We start from the raw sequence: 25,862 nt of genomic DNA, 5'->3' as shown, positions 1-25,862 counted from the left end.
ATTTTTGTGCACATGCTTTTACACATTAAAGGAGTCCGAACTATAGGTATGGTGTGCGAGAAGGGCATAAGCGCTTACGTAGTGCGCATTTACAGGGATTGTACTGCTCAGACAGATAGCGGAAAAAAAGATGAATCAAGATGCCTTTAATTTTTCTTACATATTTAATTATTCTAATCCAAGTAAATTGTATGAAATAATGTAACTCAACCGGTTTCACCCATTTACGGGATCTTCAGGAGTAATCCTGTACTGTTGACGTTAGTAACGTCGCTTGGTAACGACGTCGTTTTATTGTAATAAGGGACGTTACTCTTCGGAGTTTTTCAAGGGATGTCACTATGTAATTATTAATGTGTTATTTTGCATTTAGTTCTGGACAAAAAGTATTAATTAATAATGTTTCTTTTCTCCTTCTTTTAAATCTGTCTGTTTCTTGTAATTTATAAATTGGCATTATTTTAAATTTTTGAAGTAAATCTTTTGAGCATTCTGCAATGTGGCGACTGACTGGTAGAAGAGCGTTTTCCGGATTCCTTATATGTTGATTATGAAGAGTTACTCGATTTCGTAAATTAGACGTTTCTCCAATATAGTCTTTTGAACATCCGGAACATTTCATTGTATATATGACATTTTGTATTTCACACGTACCGGAAAATTTTATATGGAACTGTCGGCCATTATGAAGTGGTATTTATTCCCTTCCATCAGAAATTTACACAGTCTACATTTTTTCTTTCCACATTGCTTTATTTCTGGTTTCCTTGCCGATTCTATAAATGATGCTGTTGTTAATAGTTTCTTCAGGTTGGCTGGTTGTCTCTTGCTTTTAATGATTTTATTTTGTGAAATAATTTCTTTCATTGTAGTATCGTTATATAATACTCCAAAGAGTAACGTCCCTTATTACAATAAAACGACGTCGTTACCAAGCGACGTTACTAACGTCAACAGTACAGGATTACTCCTGAAGATCCCGTAAACGGGTGAAACCGGATGTGTTACATTATTTTATACAATTTACTTGGATTAGAATAATTAAATATGTAAAAGAATTAAAGGCATCTTGATTCTTCTTTTTTTTCCGCTATTGAATATCCGTATTGCCAATCAATACATTTTGGATATATATATATAAAACTTATCATAAGTCCGCAAAGTGCAACAAAAGAAATAGCAGTATCAATTATGTAATAATATTATTTATTTACAAGGTATGTCTGACAAATGACATCGAGAATTCTTACTGACCTTTTAGAAATCTGCATTTTTACTTTCAAATTGGTTAAAAAAGCATTTTTACAATAAATAACTGACTACAGAAGGTAATAAAAATACCCTTGACCTAAAGAATGTTTCAACCTACTAAACTTCAAAAGTTAAGTTTAAAATTATATTGAACACGTTTGCTTTAATTTAAGGTGAAAAATGAACTAGAGCTCTATGATAAATAAAAGAATAGATCATTTCAGACATGTTAGAAAAAGCAAACATATCGTACGTATTATCTAGCATGGATGATTTGCACTATGAATACATACTTTTTAAACTTATTACATATATTCCACGAGTACATATCCCCCATACATATAAATGGGGGAGGGATGGGGGTGTGTTTGTCATGGGACTCGATCCGATAAGGCCGGTTCTTGAGCCGCGAGCTGAATGAATGGTTACCGACTTCTATCCGCATGGCGCCTGGCATAGTGGTAGGAGTTGGGAGGTAATTGGAAAGCACAATAACGGTGTCTCATAAGCCAAACTGGCTGGCCTTTTCAATAGAGGTGGCACTATTATAATAAACAAGACTTTTACCTTTACCTTTTATACACTAGGAATATTTTTATAATAATATATTTTCACGTTACTCTGAAACAAACAAATACCCTTTTGCATATTCATTTATATAAACATATAAACAAACAAACAAACAAAAACGGGAACAATGTTTATTTTGTTTGAATAAGAGTAACACCGAAATGACACAATGAACTTTTCCCAGGTTTTGTTGGTGGGGAAAGACTCCAAATGCCCCTCAGTTGGGGCTCAGACCAGTACCTAGGTCGAGACACTAACCTCAGCTGGATGGCTTCCTTACGTAAAACGTTTTACACATCAAGTGAGGTTTCCATCCCACGTCGGTGATGGGCCGGGAATTCGAAGCCAGCCACCATGACCGTCATGTTTTTTTTTTGCAAGTATAAAACTTAAAGATTCAATTAAATTTCGTGAACATAAATGATACTCTCAATGATATTTACCGTCAGAAATTACAAATGGTTTGCCGAATACACCATACTTTTAATTACAAATGTTTACACACCATGTGGGTCGGAAAGCACGAAATTTACGTTCTTGAACGTGTATGTGGATCGTCATGTTTGAAATGTAAACAAAGGAATAAAAGTTACTGTTTTCATGTTCATGGAAAAGATCGAACTGTGATTGTCAATGTTCCCGATACGGAATATATATGAATGTATAAACATGAGCCGTTTCATCTTACAGGACTTCAAGAACATAGTAAGCGATTGTTTATTTATTGTATTTATGTTCTAGTAACCTTTGACACTGAATTCGAGGACAAGCCGGGTTTGTGACGTATACATGTCTGTTGTTGAGCTGGATAAAGATAGGTCCAAAATGTAAACTAAAAGCTATATTGCATAAATTCTTCGTTATTTCTGTGGATAAAATTCGGTTGTTTAAAGGTTAGAATATCAGAAAATTACAGGAAATAAAACATATCTTTGTAAAAGTCCCGATATTTCATCATTTGTTTGGTTGGCGCATGATTACAAATTTAATGTTAGTAGGCCGTGATGTCCATGAAGCCGTGTAAAGTGAAAGGGACTTTCGGTACCAAATACTTTTGAGTGTTTTTGATACTTTATAATTTATACATTTTTTCATTATTATTAGTTTCTCATTGATCTCCGTGCATTTCTCGTGTTGTTACGACAATCCCAGTTTTACATAGGAATTTTACATTGTCAAAATAGCATAGTCCTTAACTGCTTGTCAAACATATTTTCTTTTTATTTAATGCTTTTCAATGAAATACTGAAATTTATCAGTGAAATAAAATTAATATTTTCATTGTTTCAAACAGTGAAAATATCATTTATATTTTTCACTGGTATGGAACTACACTTGAATGCGACAGAATATGAATTCTGAATGATATACAATTCCATGCAAAGTAAAGATATAGATGTACATAAATATAAGCAGCAGCATTATAGAACGTAAAATAAGTCTGGAAACGTCACAGATATGTTTGACAGTTTAACATCGCATATCGCGACGTCATGAACTTATGACGTCATTGTGAGATGCACAAAACGCTACGCGGGTAAATTCGATATATAATGTGTTTAAAATGATTTAAAATGCATGAAATAAAAAGAAAATTTATTTGTTTAAATGTAAGATCGAAATATATTTCACACTTGAACGCCATAATTTTCATTTTCACTCGTGGCTGTGCCAATCGTTAAAATATTCAATTATACTGTTCATTCGATGAGATATATTTCGATCTTACACTGAAACAAACAAGTATCTTCTACATTTTTACTAAGACGACACTAGCATTCATTACAATTAACAAATGGCTAAAAACCAATATTTGTTCATGTCACATAGATACAAATATAACCATAATTCAGTCACAGTATGTGGTAAAATAAAGCTGCTAAAACATATTAGAGTTATGGTTCTTGGCCTATGTAGTCACCTAATAATGATAAGCATATGTGCAAAGTTTCAGCTCATTTTTAGGAAAGGTGTACCTAAACAAAAAATTTTACCAAGAAACTCAAATTGTCTTAGTACAATAAGGGCCATAATTTTGCCAAATGCAGAGTTATGGCTATTGTCCTGATAAGTCACCTAATTATGATAAACAAGTGTGCAAGGTTTCAAAATTTTAGCTCAGACAATTTTTGAGAAAAGATGAACTTAAACAAAATTTTAACCAACGCCGACGTCGATAACGACGCCGATCAAGTGACGACAATGTCTCAAAGACTTTTTTAAAAATCAGACGGACTAAACACGAATATTTCAGATATACATACGTAGAGCAAAACGTCAATGATTATAATCGTGATAAGTACATACTAAATGACAAAGGGTTCCTTTCCATTAAATTCCGCAAGGTCCATGGAATCATTTGGTCTCCGTAAATTCCTTTGCCATATCCTATTCCTATAAAGGCGCTGGTGATTTCTGAGTCATCGTGAACTAACACTGATGCTTTTATTTGATCTGGGTTACTTGTTGTTAAATACCCGGGTGTTATTCTTGCCGTTGGTTTTGTAGTGTCATAAGTCGTTAACATACAAGTCACACCCGCCCTCGTACCGGCACTATTTTCAGCAAAGACGGTGAAAAACAGGGGTTCTCCAGATGGATATTCGTCTACGGACTGTTGCTAATAAAAAAGATTAAGGTCAATATTATGTGAGCGCATTATTTAAGTGAAATGCTGCATAGGTTCACACAATGTGAAAGCCTAATAGCCTATTTATTATCTTGTTAAATAAGCTCCTGCTCACGACAAAACTCATACACTTTTTAAAATCAATCCATATCTTAAAATTGACACATATCTGTCTGCTATGATTGATGTCTGTATTGACACATTCCTGGTCCTTTGGGATCACGGAGAACATTCATTTTGTCGGCATAATACGTTCCTTCCTACTGAGAAAGGGTTAATGGGTTTGACGAGTGTCGCACGTTTCAGTATCTCACACAAATAGACTATGTCTGCTAAACTAAGTCTACTATTATCTAGTCTATATTCGGGGGCCCACATGGATTCCCTTCAAGTAGTCTCCAAAACGGGGTTCCCAAGGTGACGGAGTTGGGGACGGACGATTAGACATTAGGGAACGCAGCAACTGCAGTGATCATAGAAGATCAAATATCAAAGAAGTTTGGCTTAAAAGTAACTAGTGAAGACATTGTCACCTATGTTAGTGAACTTTCCACTATACAACGTTCGGCATTCCATTTGGTCATTACATCCAGGCGTTCTATACTCTTTTATCAAAATATCAGACACACTTTATTTTTTTTAGTTGTTTCGAGCATACACGATGAGACGAGCTGAGAGTTATTTTCTTCACATTACGGCTGAAAGTATTTAAAAATACAATCCGTATTTTTTACTAAATCCTATGGTACAGACATTCATTTTCAGATGTGTGTAATAGGCAAATGTTCGTAAGGAAGACAATGTTCAATCCATGTGGTTTAAATGGTATCAGATCATCTGTTTCGTACTCTTGTGCAGTAACACACTATTTTATTTGTTACAAAAGTAAATCAAAGGCATGTTTAAGGGATTGCATAATATCATTTATGCGTTATATCAAATAAACCTTAAGAACTTCTTACTAGGTAAGTAATTAGAACTGATATCTTTTAATTTCGTATTAAACCTATAACATGTATCACATATTCCGTATTTTATGGGCTGCTGGGTTAGAAATAATACTTAGATGTGCATTTTGATCTACGTGTGATGTACTAGTAACAGAATAAAATGTTTGTGTCCGTCAACAATTACAGTGATTATTTTCAGTTTTTCATATTTGCATCGAAAGCGACGTAAAGCATGTAATATTCGGACAATCTAACTAATACAGATTCTAACCGATCCAATTGATTAAGAATGTCTTAAAATAATGTGCTGAATGTGAAACACAACAAACGTTTCCTTTTTAAGAGTCTATTCTTAAAACATATTCATGATATTTTTATGTAGTATTATAACTTGAAACAAACTGATGAAGAATTGCCTTAGAACAACTTGTAATGACAGCACGCAACTTGCAACTGATTACAGATATATCTTACTGTAGCTAAAACTGTCGATGATCCTCCAAATTGACGATCGTTGACGACATTGTTTCCTGCGGGGAAGGTACCAACATCCAGGAAAAACTTTACATTACTTTTGTCATCTGCAGCTGCTACAGATATCTCAAAGGCAGGCTCAGTGTAATCTCTGTTCTTAATTTGACTGATTTCACAAGTAGGCAGAGACCGTCTCTTACGTTTATTCTGTAAACAGGAAATGTGTGCTTAGTGTTTAAGATTGCCATGCATAGTTTGTACATAATTACACTATATATACTGTAAATCCGGTATCATTCGCGATGTATTAATTTTCGCTATTTTCGCGAAATGGGTGCAACGCGAATTTATAAATCTGCGTAGATTTCCTTCCAGAACGTACAGACATATCCGAAAAAGAATGTCCGAAATATGGTCAATTTCAGCAATGAATACTAGCCGCCTGTCCACGACGTTTATTAAATGAACTTCAATTTATATCAATATGTTAATATGAAATTAGGTGCAAGTTAAATTAAGCTTAATAAAGTCTTTACAGTAAAGATGCAATTCATGAAAAATCGTGTTATATATTTGGTGCCGGATAAAATATTAAAATAATTTGAATGAGTCTGGACTATGACGTGCAACCACAGTGAAAGCAGACTCAGTTTGATATAGTCGTTCCGACTCGTTCGTGGAAGGTAATGAAATGTGCAACACCCCTCATGCTACCAGTGTGTTTTTTCCAGGAGGCTATTCACTTCAAGCTTTCAACGAAATCCAAATACTTAAAGATATCCAATGGCCATCTTTCACTTGAAAATGTTTTATCTATATTAACTGCAAATGCACAAAAGCCTCATCAAATGTAACCTCTAGACCCGGAGTTGTCCAGTTATCAATATATATATATACTACTAGACCTTTATCACGGACACGGACATGGAAATGTAAATGTAAACTTACTCTGTACAGCGGTCAAATTTGAGGGGTTTTCTCAAACATATTATTGGAATCATGGTAACTTCTTGTACTTAGTGTTATCGAGAATATGTATAATTATAATTACAGCGCATTGTCTTTTAAATTGTGCAGAGGTAAAGTTTAACCCTGTAAAGTTGCATGCTGTACATGCTTACAAAAACACTGATCTTTGACGTATTTGTAATTGTTTTGGAAAGGATGGGGTGTTCTAAAACAATTAAAAGATACACAAGGAATTAAAAAAGAAAGGAATATGAATAGAAATTACAAAGATAACTAACGGTCGGTGTAGGAGTGTAATTGGGTGGTTTAAGGATCTTGGTGTTTGGGAGAATACTTAAAAATTAGAAGAACATAAAACTTATTTATTTGTTGTCTCATGTTTTGGTAGTCAGGGTGTAAGAGTCAGAGGGATGGAGGAAAATAGATATTTAGAAACAATATCAGCTATAACACGGCCTGTAAACACTGGATCTACATGTTTTTGTTGGCTAGTAAAGTAAGTGGAGGAAAGGGCTAATGATACTTCCGAGGAGGCTCTAAGTAGCAAAACAAAAAGACTACTTTCTTTAACAATTTGTAACCTTATTTCAGTTAAACGTGCACTATAGTTCTAATCACAAATGACTGTAACTGACATTTATGAAGATCGATTATCAGAGATTACCAGTTTTACGTTAGCACTTTCGAGAGTTGTGATATAGAGCCTGTTCAAAACGAAAGTTAAGTTTTGCAATATATTCCGCTCCGGTTGGTAAAACATTAGTATTTCACACAAATAGTACCTATTTATTTGAGAAGCTTACTTTATTACAAAATAAATAATGTGGTTTACTGTTTGTTCTTACTTGCCTATTTGCTCTTTTGAGATACGAGATGAATCCATTGTCAGTTGTACAGGCGTAAAGAGTGGGAGCATATGAGATATTTATCCTTTAACAAGTCCTTAGGAAATGTTGCTTTTTTAATATAGTGATTGTAGTAAGAAGACATATTGAGAAGGTTGACTTAAACATTGAACCAACACTATTACACAATATGAGGTTTAATGATTATAGGGGCAGTTACTAGAAAAATTTAGAAGGTGGCCAACTTTGACCCGAGGGCAAAGAGCAAAACCGACACAGACGTCGGTGTGAGTACAAATTATAGAAATCCTTATTCGCTTAAATTGATTGAGCTTAATTACAGTAATTGACAACGAGATGTTATGACAAAACTTTGTTTATAGGTAGCTTTCCAATATAGAAAGGCTTGGATATATATGGGGTAGCTGCTTATTTGTTACTGAAATTAGAAAAAAGGTTTCCGGTCAAGAGTTTGGAATGACATATTATCACCAAACATGAGAAATAACATAGTTATAAAAACACCAGCTTGCAATTGCATTACAGCTGTTTGGATCAAAGTCGCTGTATCTAAATAAATAGATAATGTTCTGCTATAAACTATATTTATTTGAGTGAAAAGACCTAGCAATGGTCTATTTGAGTTGAGGTCAGAATTGTTTTACCTATACAAAAAACAGCTACCATCCAATGAATTTAATTCAAAATGTATTTACTGCCACTACGATGAAATTTGCTGTAATCGCGTTGCTTGCCGATAGACTGTCAAATAATTCTCAAAAATTCCAAAAGTAAAAAATGGTATTTTATCAAATGGCAGACAATAAATAAAATTACAGGTATGTGACGTTTGATTAAACTGAACATGCTATTTTTTTCATCTGATGTATATGTAGATATAAAGTGTTCGTCTGTCTTCTCCTTGAGGACAAGATTTATTCGCAGCAGATATAAAGATATGTTGTGCCTTAATAATTATAATTACGTGAAAACCTTCATTATATTAATGTCTTAAAAAACGAAATCCTATGGTTACAATTTTTGTGTTTTGAGAAAATCCCCAGATATTGACCATAGTACATAGTACGATTACATTGTCCGTGTCCGTTATAAAGGTCTATTATGAACTGTATTACCAGTGTACAAGATAATCGCTGGTAACAAGATATGATTAGTTGTCATAAAGATGCCGTCATTATGTTTTTTTTTAAATATCTTATTTATAATTAGCTCTCACTCTTGAATATAAAATGTCTGGTTGTCATCGTTATTTATTTACTCAAGTTCAACAATTCATAAGCACATGCCATGTCTTAAATACTAAAGAAAATATTAAGTTTATTATTTCGGCGATTTTTCCCACTATTTTGGGAATGGGTCCGGTACCGTTCAAATGGGGAAAATTAGTTCAAATAGTATAGACTTTCTGGAAATTGGGAATAAATGACTCACAAATTCTCCAAATTTGTGGAAAATGTATCGTATTGTAAATACACATTTTGTCAGCTTCCACTTTCTCTCATTGGAAAAGTCTTTTATACATGTAACTGTAACTCAAGGATTGACATAAAATTTATGTTTTTTTTTTGTTGTTGTTGTTTTTTTTCCTCAAAATTTGGGATTTTAACTGCTGAAATTTGGATTAAATGCCATATTTGGCGATAGGGAATGTGACCTATTACGGGACCCGTCGATATAGAGACAATTTGTTCCTTAAAATTTAAAATACTTTTCTTTTAGATATAATAAATTATGTCTTTGTGACTTACAAGTCTGAGCTGCTCTTACTGCTTGCGTTTTACATTTCATTTTTTAACTAGTAAACTTTAAGAGCCCTCATACAAATACTTTTTCACCAACTGCGTGCAAATAGAAAATCCGAACGTGAAATCTGTGATTCAGTAAATTTCCAATTAAAATAACTTTCATGCATATGTAATTTTGCGAAATAATTGAAAAAGAATAGGGTTAACTTACAAGTATATTGTTTTCAGAATAAGTGATTATTATATTTGTATCACTTTCATTAATTTAAACAAAAATCAGCTATCAGAAAATCAATGGAATAAAATAAGGCCCCTTTCTTGACACAAACAAGATATGTAGACATTGAATTCTTTATTGTTGATATTAAAGGTCTAAAATAGCTAACATTGCCCTATACCACTGCCATTCTCTTATGACATTTATAATAGCATATCAAGAATAAAACTTTTGGCATTTTGTTACTGCTTAGACATTTGAATGATCAGCATTTCCCAACTGTTTGTCATTGCAAAGAATGCAGATAAGTACGCAGGTGAATGTAGGACTGTTCAACACTCAAAATAATTCAGTACCCTTTAAGTCTATTATGTCGTATAAATACTGGACCGCAGAAATATTTTCACTGACGCCGATGACGTCATATAGCGGCATTTGTTTTGTAGCGTTCACGTCGTAGTTCGCTCAGTTTTCAAGTAAAATTTCTCCACATAAAATCAGACTGGTGACAGATTAATGAAGTTGCCCACAAAGATAAATATACACACATTTAGTTTGTCGTATATATTGTCGTAATTAAATTTCCAAAAGTCAACATTTCCAGTCTTACTCAATGTGCGATTGCGTCTAACTTTGACCAATAAGCGCCTATATAATCAAGACTTTCAAAATGGCGGCCCCCATGACAGCTGGAGACGAAATTCAATTTGCATGGTATTGGAAATATTTTTCTCATTTGTTTTCATTATTGTTTCATATATTTCACATACGTTGTACATGTTATCTAAAAGCGCTCCAAGCCCACGCGGGGCCTTCGGCCCCACTCGGGCTTTCCGCGTATTAATAAGTATAATAAAAATCATCGAAATTATATTTCATGCAGAATATACTGCTTAAAGGCAGAATTAGCGCTAAGATCTACAGGTTGGATTGATTTACATGCAGCTGGCAGGGATATATATATATATATATATATATATATATATATATATATATATATATATACCATAATATCCTGGTCAAGACACTGGATATTTATGAGATGCCCTTGAGTGTCTCCCACCTAACTAAGAGGCCTGTACTGGTTCTTCCCAGGTAAGACGGGTTTGCAGGCTTGTATCTATCTGTTCTGGAGGGGGTCGGGGTATCTCACTCTGTCCCTCTTGTCAGATCGCTCTGTGTCCATACTAGTAAAGGATGAATTTCGCGCCCTGTGTGGCTGCGTTTGCTCTATGCAAAACGCCTTTGAACGTGTTGGTCATGAAAAGGGCCCTATATAAATCTGGTATAATAATAACTTAGTTTTACGGAGAGCATCTCCTTGATGCACTTTGTATGTGTCAAACAAGCAGAGCGCGTGAATTTTACACATATTGTTTACATACCAATAGGGATTAGCAACAATGTTTCACGCCATTGTGTTATATATTTGTACCGTACAATAATTTATGAAATGACTGTAACAAACCTTGAACATTTTATCAGCTATTAAATGTAATAAGAATAATTGCCCGTAAATTGAATAAAAGATTAAAAGGCTATCTCTCAATTTCAGTCGAAAAAAAGCAATTTGTCGATTACTAAAACGAAATAGCCGTTACAGACCATGCATTTAACGAGTCTTTGGCTTGCATAAATTCGTTACGGTACGGAATAATGGACATTTATGTAATCACGACTTCTGGAATTGGAATTTCACTAATATACGATAAGAACCTTCGCGAATTTTAATTTCTGAACCTCCCCGCGCGAATTCCTAAATCCGCGAAATAATCCAGGGGGCGGGAATTCGCGAATCACGCGAATATAAAGTGATTTACAGTACCACAAAAGTCGATGCAACATACTGAAGAATGACAATAAGGAAGAGAATTTTTAGCATCTATAAATTCAATAATTCACTTACAATTTTATTATTTATAACTGACGAAAACTGAGGTGGTGAGTCATCGGTTTCTTTTGTGGAAACATCGACCATATTTGCCCGTATCGTAGGTGTACTATAACGCCACAAATCTTTACGGAACAATGTCTTCTTAATCTTGATGAACAGCAGTCTAACCTCAAACGTTACAAGTGCAATCAGCCGAAGCTTCACTGGGGTAAGCTCTAAGTCCAGTTTTGATCTGTAATTATCAGAGACCGGTCAATATTCAAGATATATCATACACCACTTCCACTTAACACATCTATTGAATTCAATCATTAAGAGAAATAAACGGTCAAACGTTTTAATCATAAAAACTTACGTCACATCCAATGGGAATTTAGAAAATCCAATTTCAGCACGTGTTGGAAATTTCAAATCCATAATCTGTCCTTCTAATCGAAGTTTACCATATAGTATGAAACCAACTCCCAATTCACCCCAACATGTCAGGCCTCCGTAAGGCACAACGGTAGCTCCGGCAGTCTGAGCTATCAGTTTACCTTCCCAACCTAAATCCAGTCCATAATAACCACTGGCGCCGAAAGCTGCAGAAATATATATACATGTAATCATTACAATTTTCTATGTAAGTACCTGTTTGCTCTTAATATCAATTGCATGATATTTTGAGATTTTTTATATTTCATTTTAACACAAGTAAGAAGTAAATAACACAGCCTACTTCAAAAACTATTCTATTATCATTCCTATTATACTATTTAGACAATTAACCCGTGGTTAAAATCTTTTTCTCACTTACGGTGTCTTATAATAACTACATATTAAAACATAAGAATAGAAACTGCAAATAATTCTCTAGTTGTGCTGACAAAGCTTTCAATTACAGCATCTACAGTAAACATTCTCTCATTTTCCAGTTAGAACAACTGCTTATATAGGTATAACAACGGTGGCATTTTATTCAAGAACTCGTATGCTACAAAATGTACTATATCACCATTTAGACTTAAAATAAATTCATCACAGTATTCTACAAAACATTTTCATCAACTTCTAGCCCAGTGTCAACGTGATATTTCTTAAAGCCCAAATCAAGTGCCGTGTGTAATAAAACGTTTAAGTAAAGGTATTTTTAGAACATTGGGTACAAATTGTATTGAATACAGAAGTCAGTTTAGACCAGTTTAGACCAAAAATAATTGTCGACCCCTAGGTATTTGCACCGAAACTATTACAAGAATATTTTACTCAAGCAACACAATTTTCAGTTTTTGTTTTCGATTGGTAAATCAAACAGTGTGTATTTACATATTTATGAGTTTTTGGCGAGGGTATATATTAATTGGACACTGCACATATTAATTGGACATTGGTTGTATTGAAGTATTTGCACACCGCTTGTAATTACAGGGTTAGAGGCTAAACTGATGCATCACACACCCTCAAGTTTGTCAACAGAAAAATCTTACTAAAGGCGAAAACGATTTAGCGCTTCCCAGTATTGTTTCTTTGCATCTCGATATATGCGGAAGAAAACCTACCGTGCAAAGTAATTCGATGTCTGGAATGCTTTAACAACTGAAAAAATTATAACCATGAAAGTAATGATTATGCTTTTTGAAATAAACCTTTTAGACACAATTACTAGCTCGAAGTTTATCAAACTCGTAGAATCATCACACAAATTTTCACATCCGCTTTTCTTCTTTCCTTTTCTGTTCTTGTTGTTGTTCTTCTTGAGACTCCACATATCGGGTGGAATGCTCAGAAAGCTTTCAAAGGGCCTTCTACGTTAATTGAGTGACCGTTATGGTAGTTTTCCTACACAACTCTACAAGAAGGAGCTAAATCGTTTTCGCCATAACAGGTAAAAGACCCTTGTTGGAAAGGTTAACTTTGTTTTAAACAACTGGTTTAATAATTTAAATCATTAAATCAAAAAGATATATTTTATCATCCTTACGCGCAGTGATCATTCTACGTATTTGACGATATTAGTGAAACGATGTGTTTCGGGAGAAATATAAATTATACTCCGTACCTTTATAGTGTTATTATATAAATATATGTCTACCAATATGTATAAAGATATTGTGCACATGACAACGTTCTTTCTTTGTAAAACAAAAATATAATACAGAGAAAACTCATTATATCAGTAGGATGAACACAATACTGCCTGCCTATCAACGGGTCAGTAGATCAAATCTTTGGCAAGGAAAAACATCTCGATTTGACAAATGATTACGCATTAACAGAGTCAATCCAATCAATAAGCCTGTATTCGTTATAAGCCATTTACATTTACGGAATCAAATGGTGAATCTAAATGCAACAGACAGTCGTTGAAAATTTAAATACTGAAAAGAAGAACCTTGAAAGCACATCAATGGGTGAACAAAAAACGAACATAGAAAATACTTATAACCACAGATTATAAAACTATAATCAGCTATGCCTACCAAAGGTAAGATATATGAATCCTCCTAAGGGAAACACTTGGTCAATTTTAAAGAACTCTACACTCCTTTTAGGTATTCCGCAATTTCCTTTCAATGAGATTTCAAATGATTTGAATGGGTTGCCTAATTCTCCGGAAAATAGTTTGTCCACCACTTCTGAATACTAAATTAAAGAAAGAAGACTAGGATTAAACAAAAGCCCAATTTCCTCGTCGCGATAGTAGTATTCATCTGTAATTAAAAATAACTTAAATCTAATGTTTCATCGAAATTAGAAACGAAACTAGGTCTATAGCTGGGGATAACTTTTCGCTTACAACTTTTTTAAACATTGCCCCGAACATTTGACTGATCATCACGGCAAGGAAAGCACACAAGTAAGCGTTAACTTATGAACAACGCTGCAAAACAATTTCATATATCTGTTGCTTACTGTTTGCAATTTGTGATGCTTTATATGAACATGAATGGCTTTCATTGTAATATAATTTCTTGTTATTCTTAAGCTAGTAAAATGAAATATAATTAAGCTTTGTACGCATACGTAAAGACGTAAAGCGATATTGCATTCATTATGATACAACTTCCTTTCAACGAGATTTGAATAAAATCATAAAGAAATGATACTTACCAATGCTTTAGCAAGATCTATAAAATCATCGATAAGCTTTCTAATTAACGTCGGGTCAACTTTATTCTGATCCAGCATTGCTTCCAGGTCTCCGATTGTCATATTTGCTAGTTGCGCGCCTAACAAGTTAGTCCCTACCTTAGAAAGCCCCTTTCCGACAACAAAAAGTTGATCAGCTCTGTTTATTGTGTCATTCACACTTCCAAACATCTCCACAATTTTGTCAGCTATAAGAAATTGATCATTAATACAGATAAAGTAATAACTGTTGCATATGCGGTTTAATATAAACAACCAAATAGGTAATGATGGCCATAGATTGCTTAGTTTTGCTTCGCAGCTCAAAAGAGTAAAAGCATGAACAGACTCAATCAAACCGAGTCAGCTATTATTCTTCTTGGTTGCATTCTTTGTTTCCAAAGGATCCTTTTACAGATTTTATTAACTATCACAACAGCAATATTTAAGTGTCGTATGGCGTCTGTAAGTCTCCTCCTACTTGGATTAAGTGTTGTTTTATTTTCTGGCCCTTTGGAATCATGGAGTCCATTCAATATATGTGTAATACTGTTCCGCTTAAGCCGGTGCTAGGGGGCGTGAGAGGTGTTGCACAATTCCATTAAAATCTAATGAACAGACTCAATCAAATCGAGTCTGTATTATTCTTCTTGGTTGCATTCTTTGCTTCCAAAAGATCTTTTTACAGATTTTATTATCAAAGAAACTCTTCTGCCAAATCTCTTTTAACAAATGTTTGTTCAAAGTTGTCCATAGGCTCATTGAGTGAAAAGTAACACCTAGCAGCCATACACATTGAGATTTAGACTACTCAATTTAGAATTGTTTGAACAATCTCAAAATATATCGTTTAAAGGGCAAGGATTGTCTGACGATATGTCAACTTTATATGAAAGCCAACATTAAGCCTTTTATAACAGATCACTATTGAAAAAGGTATAGCAGTTTGAAATTTAAGAAAGTAGCTGATCATGGTGGCAGCTATTTTAGTATTTTCTATGACGTTATTGACACAAAGCTGAAATTTTCATTTAGCATTTAACCTTTTGATAGATTATTTTCGTATGTTTCTTGTGTGTAATTTGTAAAACATGGTAATGTCCTTCATTATAGCTAGAAAAAGTAGAGAAATCGTTTTATAGAAATAAGTTACTATACTTCAAATATGTATCTAGAAATTTAATATATTCATTATTTGTCTGTGTGAAGTTAGCAGAATAGCAGACTAGCAGAATGTCTCCAGCAGAATTTCAGAATAGCAGAATAGCAGAATAACTCCAGCAGAATGGCAGAATAGCAGAATAGAAGAATAACTTCAGCAGAATGGCAGAATAGCAGAATACCTCCAGTAGAATGGCAGAATAGCAGAATAACTTCAGCAGAATGGCAGAATAACAGAATAGCAGAATAACTTCAGCAGAATGGCAGAATGGCAGAAGAGCAGAATACCTCCAGCAGAATGGCGGAATAGCAGAATAACTTCAACAGAATGGCAGAATAGCAGACTAGCAGAATAACTTCAGCAGAATGGCAGAATAGCAGAATAGCAGAATAACTTCAGCAGAATGACAGAATAGCAGAATACCTCCAGCAGAATGGCAGAATAGCAGAATACCTCCAGCAGAATGGCAGAATAAAAGAATATCAGAATAACTTCAGCAGAATGGCAGAATAGCAGAATAGCAGAATACCTCCAGCAGAATGGCAGAAAAACTTCAGCAGAATGGCAGAATAGCAGAATAGCAGAATAACTTCAGCAGAATGGCTGAATAGTAAAAAAACTTCAGCAGAATGACAGAATAGCAGAATAACTTCAACAGAATGACAGAATAGCAGAATAACTTCAGCAGAATGGCAGAATAGCAGAATACCTCCAGCAGAATGGCTGAATAGCAGAATAGCAGAATACCTCCAGCAGAATGGCAGAATAGCAGAATAACTCCAGCAGAATGGCAGAATAGCAGAATAATTTCATCTGAATGGCAGTATAGCCGAATAGCAGAATAACTTCAGCAGAATGGCAGAATAGCAGAATACCTCCAGCAGAATGGCAGAATAGCAGAATAACTCCAGCAGAATAGAAGAAGAACTCCAGCAGGATAGCAGAATAGCACAAAAACTCCATCAGAATGGTAGAATAACAGAAAAACTCCAGCAGCATGGCAGAATAGCTCAAGCATAATAGCAGCATAGCAGAATGACACCAGCAGAGTAGCAGAATGGCAGAATAGCAGAATAGCGCAATAACTCCAGCAGAATAACAGAATAACAGAATAGCAGAATACCTCCAGCAGAATGGCTGAATAGCAGAATAACTTCAGCAGAATGGCAGAATAGCAGAATAACTTCAACAGAATGACAGAATAACAGAATAACTTCAGCAGAATGGCAGAATAGCGGAATACCTCCAGCAGAATGGCTGAATAGCAGAATAGCAGAATACCTCCAGCAGAATGGCAGAATAGCAGAATAATTTCAACTGAATGGCAGAATAGCCGAATAGCAGAATAACCAGCAGAATGGCAGAATAGCGGAATACCTCCAGCAGAAAGGCAGAATAGCAGAATAACTCCAGCAGAATAGAAGAAAAACTCAAGCTGAATAGTGGAATAGTAGAAAATGACCAGCAGAAAAGCAGAATAGCTCCAGCAGGATAGCAGAATAGCACAAAAACTCCATCAGAATGGTAGAATAACAGAATAACTCCAGCAGCATGGCAGAATAGCTCACGCATAATAGCAGCATAGCAGAATGACACCAGCAGAGTAGCAGAATGGCAGAATAGCGCAATAACTCCAGCAGAATAGCAGTAGAAACGCCAGCAGAATAGCAGAATAGCTGAATAACTGCAACAGAATAGCAGAAAAATTCAAGCTGAATAGCAGAATAACTGCAGTATAATAGTAGAATGACTCCAGCAGAATAGCAGAATAACTCAAGCAGAATAGCAGAATAATTCCAGCAGAATAGCCCCAGCAGGATAGCGGAATAAATGAATAACCCCAGCAGAATGGAAGAAGAGCAGAATAGCATAATACCTCAAGCAGAATGGCCAAAAAACTAACTAGAAGAATACGAATAGCAGAATAACCCCAACATAATTGCAGGATAACAGAATAACTCCATCGAATGGCAGAAAAACAGAATAGCAGAATAACTCCAGCGAAATGGCAGAACAGCAGAATAACTCCAGCAGAGTAGCAGCATCACTTAAGCAGAATAGCAGAATGGTAGAATAACTCACACAGAATAGCAGAATAGCAGAATAACTCCAGCAGATTAGCAAAATAACTTTTGTTCATTTTACCTCGCATCTGTATGATGATTTAAGTTGGCCTAAGACTATGTGTGTGGTAAACAGTTAACCATAATTTGTTAGAAAATCAGTTTTGACATTGAAAAGAACAACTTTAATTTAAGAACCACTTTTATGCATTATACCTCTCGCATATTACCTCGGAACAATTAACATTAGCCTAAGCTAGAAAAATAACAGAATAACTCCAGCAGCGTAGCAGACAAACTCCGGCAGAATAGCAGACTCCAGGAGAAGAGCAGAATACCAGAATAACGCCAGCAAAATAACAGAATAGCAGGACAATATAAAGAAAAGACAAAAAAGGTTTTATGTTTTTATTTTGACTTGCATCTGCACGACATTTAACATCAGCGCTTAAGACTACTTTTGCAACAGGAGGACTTTTTTCTTTTTTTTTAAGCAAAATATAGTTCACTACTAGAGTGTCCTTAAAAGTTATGACATTTAAATGGCGTTTTATGATAATACTGTATGGTGAATACAACCTTCTCTTTCATATATAAATCACCGCCACAAAGGTACTTTCTTTTCTAATAATTTTCAAATTTTAGTAAATAAACATCTAATATTAGAAGTGAGAATCTAAAAAAAAATTTGTGAGACAAGTTATATGAGCGGAGAATAACAATTTATGTAAAGTAGATGTTGCTGCTTTGGTTAGGCTATTTTTAATATTTTTGTCTCCATTTTGGGAACTTACAGGTCATTTTCAAATGATTTTTTTATAGGATTATTCTATGTTTTACCCGAAAAGTATACTGCTGGAGTTATTATGGTATTCTGCTCTTCTGCCATTCTGCTGAAGTTATTCTGCTATTCTGCTATTCTGCCATTCTGCTGAAGTTATTCTGCTATTCTGCTATTCTGCCATTCTGCTGGAGTTATTCTGCTATTCTGCCATTCTGCTGAAGTTATTCTGCTATTCTGCCATTCTGCTGGAGTTATTCTGCTATTCTGCCATTCTGCTGGAGTTATTCTGCTATTCTGCCATTCTGCTGGAGTTATTCTGCTATTCTGCTATTCTGCCATTCTGCTGGAGCTATTCTGTTATTCTGCTATTTTGCCATTCTGCTGAAGTTATCTGCTATTCTGCCATTCTGCTGGAGGTATTCTGCTATTCTGCTGAACTTATTCTGCTATTCTGCCATTCTGCTTGAGTTATTCTGCTATTCTGCCATTCTGCTGAAGTTATTCTGCTATTCTGCTATTCTGCCATTCTGCTGGAGTTATTCCGCTATTCTGCTGAAGTTATTATGCTATTCTGCTATTCTGCCATTCTGCTGAAGTTATTCTGCTATTCTGCCATTCTGCTGGAGTTATTCTGCTGTTCTGACATTCTGCTGGAGTTATTCTGCTATTCTGCTATTCTGCCACTCTGCTGGAGCTATTCTGCTATTCTGCTATTTTGCCATTCTGCTGAAGTGATCTGCTATTCTGCCATTCTGCTGGAGGTATTCTGCTATTCTGCTCAAGTTATTCTGCTATTCTACCATTCTGCTGGAGTTATTCTGCTATTCTGCCATTCTGCTGGAGTTATTCTGCTATTCTGCTACTCTGCTAACTTCACACAGATTCATTATTTTGTTTTTTTTTGTTGCCGAGGAAATAAAATTTTTATCAAATTCTAAAACGCTCATAACTGTCTCATTAACAAGCCGATTTTCAAAATGATTTAACTTCTTTAAATGAACTAAGAAGTCTTAGCACACGGAATTAACTTGACAACATTGCCTTTCGACCAAACTGTTTCAGATGTTAATTCGTTCGAAGAAAATTATGAACGGCGGATGACTGTATATCGTGCTAGAAGTGCTCTCTCTGAGGACGTTTTGCTAGAGTTAGCTAAAATGCAGTCAATTGTTATCGTAGCTTCTTGCAACTCCTTTGTGTCAATTACCAATAGTAAAATGTGCTTTAATATCTTAGTTAAGCTACTTTTACATAAATTGATCAAACCTTATTTTATTTATTTATTTATTCATTTTGTTGGGTCGCACCGACACAATTACATGTCATATGGCGATTTTCCAGCTTTTGAAGATGAAGGCAGACCCTAGGTGCCCCTCCGTGCATTATTCCATCACGAGCGGGCACCCGGGTAGAACCATCGACCTTCCGTTAGCCAGCTGGATGGCTTCCTCACAACGCCCCGAGTGAGGCTCAATCCCACATCGATGAGGGGCAAGTGATTTAAAGTCAGCGACCTTAACCACTCGGCCAAGGTGGTCCTTAATTTTAGGAGACTTACACTATATATATTACATATACATATATACTATTTAAAATGTATACAGTTAACGTACCACCTTCGACTTCCATTTTTACTGAAACTGTGGAGCTTCTGTATTTAAGCGTTTGTGGATTATTTTCTCCCAATGCTTTCACTGTTGCTGCATATCCTGTGCTTGAATCGGAATCACCCAGTTGCTCGCTTTGCCACACCTGAGACTTCAGATCATTCTATAAAAATAATTATGTTAACAATATAGCAGCTTATATTTGATAACACTTTCCTACTTTTAAATTTGCCAGCTATTTTGACCAAACTCTTACAAGACTGAATACATAGAATGCGTGATCATTGTAAACTTGAAGACGAGTAACTATGTCTTTTAACCGCTATATCTGAAATGACAGTTCTTTCTGTATACCTGATGTTGTATTGCATCTTCAATGAACTTTTGTATTTCAGCTGGAGACGCCCCTTGACTCACCAACAGTGTGACTGCCTCTTTTAGATCCACACTCGGTCTTTAATATAAAACACGTAGTAATACAAAGAATTAAATGCACGAAGGCGTTAATGTATATTGCTGAGTTTTATTTATCAGGATTTGATGCGTGTCGGGCGGTTTTCACACAAAGTAAAACACTTAATTCAGAAGGATTCACATTTTAGTTACATGAAAGTTGTAACAAATAAATACTTATAAAGATAGCTTTAAAATAATTCTAAATTTTACTTTTCCGGCATGTTTTGTGGTTTTTGTATTCCAATAGCATCTGTTTTTGAAATCGTTATTAACCAGATGCTAATATTTTAACAAAACTAACATCTTAGTGAAACCGCATAGAAACAATCACTTAATAAAATTTGTGAATAAAATCATGACGAACTTTTTTTCAATTGAACTGTGTGTGCGATGTCGCAGGAATTATAGACGCTAAATATATACAGACCGGAGGGTAATAATAATCCGCCGCTTATTGACTTTTGTACGAAAGGAACTTATATTGGAAATAAATCTGCAATAAAACAATAGCTTTACTCTCGGAAAAAAATGTATGTAGCTGCAGCTAAAATACTCCGACTTGAATCGCCTACGCCAGTGGCAATTATTTTTTTTAATCAAAATGTACTAACCAGATCTGAAATATATCAGAAACATTTAAAATGCATTCATTCCCATCGTAAGAAATTTCCGTTACAAATAAAATTTATAATCTTAGTATCGAGCTGTTTAATAAAATTTTCACAAAATACTTACAACATCAGATCATTAATGTTTCGTCGTCGTCGACGTCGTCTGGTGTTATCTGGGCATTTTGCTACTTGAGACAAGCGGAAGTTTAATTGACAATCGTATGTATTCTGTGTGCCTGTACATACCGATACATTCATATTCACCTGATAGTTTAATGGGCTTATTTTTGATACGCTCATATCAAGATAGATTGTATCAGCTATCACCTCATTGATAGTAACTGGAAAATGTACATATAAAAAATGTACAAACACTGTGTAGAGGTAAGCAACAACATTATTAAATTACTAACAACTGAATTATTATCAATTAACCCCACAGGAAATACATGGTTTTTACTCCTTAATACAATGTCTTATTTATGAATCATATAGTAAAGATATCAAAGTAGATTGCCGGATGAAATATAAATATGTGGAATTTAACGTCAGGGTTAAATTTCTAGTCGGAATCTAAAGATCTGTGTATTTTTTTTAATTGATTACTTGAACGATGATAATGAGCAACAGCTATTAGCACAATTTCATTCCTCTTTTTACCCATTATCATAATACTTTATCTCCTACAAAAAGCTTTCCAGGCGGAACTAAAGATATGTTATCAAAATAAATACTAAAAAAATGTACTTACGTCCATTTTCCAATAGAGTCCTGTTCCTTTTTCTATTTTCAATTCCATACTGCATTTTACCGTCACATGTAAGCGAGAAATCAATCATAATATTTCGTCTGCTCTCGCTGAAATAGAATTCTGTACAGCACTGAATACCTGCACAGCCATTTGTCCAAGTGCATATGTCCGCGATTTCGTCCGATAAATCATTACAACCTAGAAAATGTTGCGATTAAAAACGTTGTGCATATCTGCTATACATAACAGTAATACTTAGATCTGATAAATTATGACACAGATTAATAAGTAACACCAAAAATGCAGGAATGGCATTACATTTGGTATGAAAATATCGTTCTCATCTAGTAACAGCTTTATCATGTGTATACTATTTACTGTTAATTTTGATATACATGTATTAATTAACAGTATTAAGAATCCATTGTGGGTCTTATACCTGTAGATTCTGTAAAATTGTCTCGCGTACAGACAGGCTGCTTCCAAAAGTCATACGATATTCCTGCAATGAAACCATACAGCTTGTCTGTATCTTTAGATAAATGAAGTCTGACGTATTTCAGAAGCTCAGATGCAAGTTATACATAACAGTGTTTAAAAAAATCTGTAATGACTAAATATGAATTACAATGTTTTCTGTGAATTTCTGTAATCATATTGCAAATAGGCGGAGTATTAACATAATTCAGTCAAATAACAGTAAGTAAGAATGGAAATTTGCTCTAGACTAAAGAATTTGCTCAGCCTTATCCAGATCATATTAAACATTATACCATAGAATGGTTGACGGGTGTCATTTCTGGCCACATTTTGGCAGGATGGATACGGTATGCGTACGTCGTTAGCTACGATCAGTCGTGACGTACAGACAGGCTCGAAACACTGTTGTAAGGAAATGTCGAAAGAAAACACGCGTTCTGACTGCACGTTTGTCACCATGTATCTGTGAAAAAGTGTTTTAATTGACAGCTGTTTAATAAATCTAAACATCATTATATTATCCTAAGGTACTTTAATCATTATAAGAGCAATACTAATTCCACTAGGAAGATGGGTGTTTACTTTCAAACAAACAACTCCGCGCGACTCCGAGTCTGCAATAAACAACTAATCGGTCATTTCGAGTGACGCAAGATGATTTCACGAAACTCCGAGGCAGTATTCCCTTACCTTGAGGGAATTAGCTTGTTCTTTTTACCGTTTAAAGTTTGTGAATTTTGTTATTGAAACAGTTTCTGACCATTCGAATTAGATTAAGCAGCATATTTATGTAATATGGATTAAATCATTAATGATATTAAATAAATAAGCTTTCAAATGACCACCGTTGAAGAAAAGTGATTTGTTAAATTTTGATATTGAAATAATTTCTGACTTTGTTAAGTAAATTTAGAAATAAAGTTATTTAAATGCACTAAATTAAGCATAATTTATAATTAGGTAAACTTTAAAATAACAACTGCTAAAAAATGAATTGTTAAGTATGATATTAAAATACTTTCTGACAATGCGATTTAAATTAGAAATAAATTATGTAAAATGGACTAAATTTAAGAATTATATAAATCTAAACTATTATTCATAAATTACTTTGTTTTGTTTTTCTGTTTCGCGTATCACTACGTAAAATATAATTATCTAGCTCCGTGTAATCTAAAATCTGCCCTCGAAGGTACTAGAAGATCCAATTAAATTTGTATAGGTAATTATTTATTCGTCTCGGATTCACTCGAAGGAATTCCGCCAAGTTACTCGTTGTGTATTTCGCTAATTGGCTTTCATTCTCGAGTCACTCCGATGATTTCCTTCGAGTGACTTCGCATTAATACTCGGATTCAGACAGCGAAATTCCTTCACGGAAACTGGCTGACTCGAAGAAACTTCGAGTCTCAGCCTTGGTACTCGTTTTGGCCATCCTCCAAGGATCGAGTAGAATGGGTTTTCCAGGTGAGCTGATCTGTAGATTCTATCAAGGCAATCATTCTGACAAAATTTCATGAAGATCAATTAAAAAATACAGCCTCTATTGCATACACAATGCTTTTCTTTGATTTGACCTAGTGACCTACATTTTGACCCCAGATGACCAATATTCAAACTCGACCTAGATTTTATCAAGGCAATCATTCTGACCAAATTTCATGAAGACCAATTGAAAATACAGCATCTATCGCATAGACAAGGTTTTTCTTTGATTTGACCTAGTGACCTAGTTTTTTATCCCAAATAAACCATTTTCGAACTTGGCCTAGATTTAATAAAGGTTATCATTCTGACAAAATTTCAGGAAGATCAGTTGAAAAATACAGCCTCTATCGCATACACAATGTTTGTCTTTGATTTGACCTATTGACCTAGATTTTAATCCCAGATGACCTATTTTCGAACCTGGCCTAGATTTTGTCAAGGTTATCATTCTGACCAAAATTCATGAAGATCAATTGAAAAATACAGCCTCTTTCGCGTACACAATGTTTTCTTTGATTTGACCTAGTGACCTAGTTTTTGACCCCAGATGACCCATTTTCATATTTGGCCTAGATTTTGTCAAGGTCATCATTCTGACCAAATTTCATGAAGATCAATTGAAAAATAATGTCTCTATCGCATACACAAGCTAAATGTTGACAGACGACAGATGACAGACAGACGACGGACGACGGATATCGAGCGATCACAAAAACACACCTGAGCATTGCTCAGGTGAGCTAAATATAATGCAAAATAATAACTGACATAAAACATAAACACGCAGTTTTTGCAGCTTATACTTATCATTGTATTTACATTTATCACAATAAAACATACAGTTTTTGAGATGATGTCCGTATGCGGACCGATTTTTAGAAATATCAAAGAGTCATAACTCATTTCATTTCGATTTCACATATATTCAATCATGGCAAAGGAGAAGTAGTTCGGGCAAATATTTATTCAAACAATACTTTGAACGGAACATAACACTTAGACTTTTGATGCAAACAATCAAAACTGGTATAACCCAGTACAATAGAAAAAAACTCAAAGATCGCTTTAAAGTGATCATTCATAACACATTATGCTGATGTTCGATGTAGACTATGAATTGAACTGATAAATGTAGTTATACTTAACATTTGGTCAGAGAAACCAAGACAATTCATAAAGGTAAACTATGCAACTTTGCAAAGATGGTTACAAATATATAGCATACTATATTTGACCAAACGTCAAGACAAGTATTTCTTTTAGGCGTTACTGTTTATCCTGGTAAAACACACATTAATTTGAGCCGCACCATGAGAAAATCAACATAGTGCATTTGCGACCAGCATGGATCCAGACCAGCCTGCGCATCCGCGCAGTCTGATCAGGATCCATGATGTTCGTTAACGGTTTCTCTAATGGCAATTGACTTTGAAAGCGAACAGCATGGATCCTGACCAGACTGCGCGGATGCGCAGTCTTGTCAGGATCCATGCTGTTCGCAAATGCACTATGTTGGTTTTCTCATGGTACGGCTCATTTCTCGATAACCTTTTAACTAGATAATTTTCAGAGTTTGTCATCGATAAGGGTACTCAGAAATATCAAGAGCCGATAATTTTTATTTACCAAACCGTTATCATATTGCATCACTATAAGTCATTTATGTTATAAATAGTACTCACTCCGCACGCCAGACACCTTTTGTTGATACTTTGTGATTGGTTCCTACAGAAAGGTTTAACAAACACTTGAGTTAGCAGATTGTATACAACTAAACATTTTGAAAC

At 34.7% G+C, this 25,862-nt stretch overlaps 1 protein-coding gene across 1 annotated transcript in view; it reads right to left on the bottom strand.

Moving 5' to 3' along the window:
• LOC128557570 (uncharacterized) overlaps positions 1-25,862 on the bottom strand; it is a 40,723-nt gene that overhangs the window by 13,182 nt on the left and 1,679 nt on the right. The window contains exons 4-16 of the mRNA XM_053545050.1: positions 25,758-25,800; positions 22,881-23,050; positions 22,547-22,609; positions 22,108-22,305; positions 21,481-21,697; positions 20,644-20,743; positions 20,296-20,452; positions 14,656-14,882; positions 14,025-14,187; positions 11,921-12,146; positions 11,578-11,797; positions 5,875-6,081; positions 4,129-4,441 (exon numbers count right to left, since the gene is read on the bottom strand). Of these exons, the coding sequence (XP_053401025.1) occupies positions 4,129-4,441; positions 5,875-6,081; positions 11,578-11,797; positions 11,921-12,146; positions 14,025-14,187; positions 14,656-14,882; positions 20,296-20,452; positions 20,644-20,743; positions 21,481-21,697; positions 22,108-22,305; positions 22,547-22,609; positions 22,881-23,050; positions 25,758-25,800 (2,304 nt within the window). The remainder of the gene's footprint in view (positions 1-4,128; positions 4,442-5,874; positions 6,082-11,577; positions 11,798-11,920; positions 12,147-14,024; positions 14,188-14,655; positions 14,883-20,295; positions 20,453-20,643; positions 20,744-21,480; positions 21,698-22,107; positions 22,306-22,546; positions 22,610-22,880; positions 23,051-25,757; positions 25,801-25,862) is intronic.

This window comes from Mercenaria mercenaria, chromosome 1 (assembly GCF_021730395.1).
Source record: "Mercenaria mercenaria strain notata chromosome 1, MADL_Memer_1, whole genome shotgun sequence".
In the NCBI taxonomy this organism is placed as follows: domain Eukaryota; kingdom Metazoa; phylum Mollusca; class Bivalvia; order Venerida; family Veneridae; genus Mercenaria; species Mercenaria mercenaria.
This window is presented reverse-complemented; position numbering and strand designations above follow the sequence as displayed.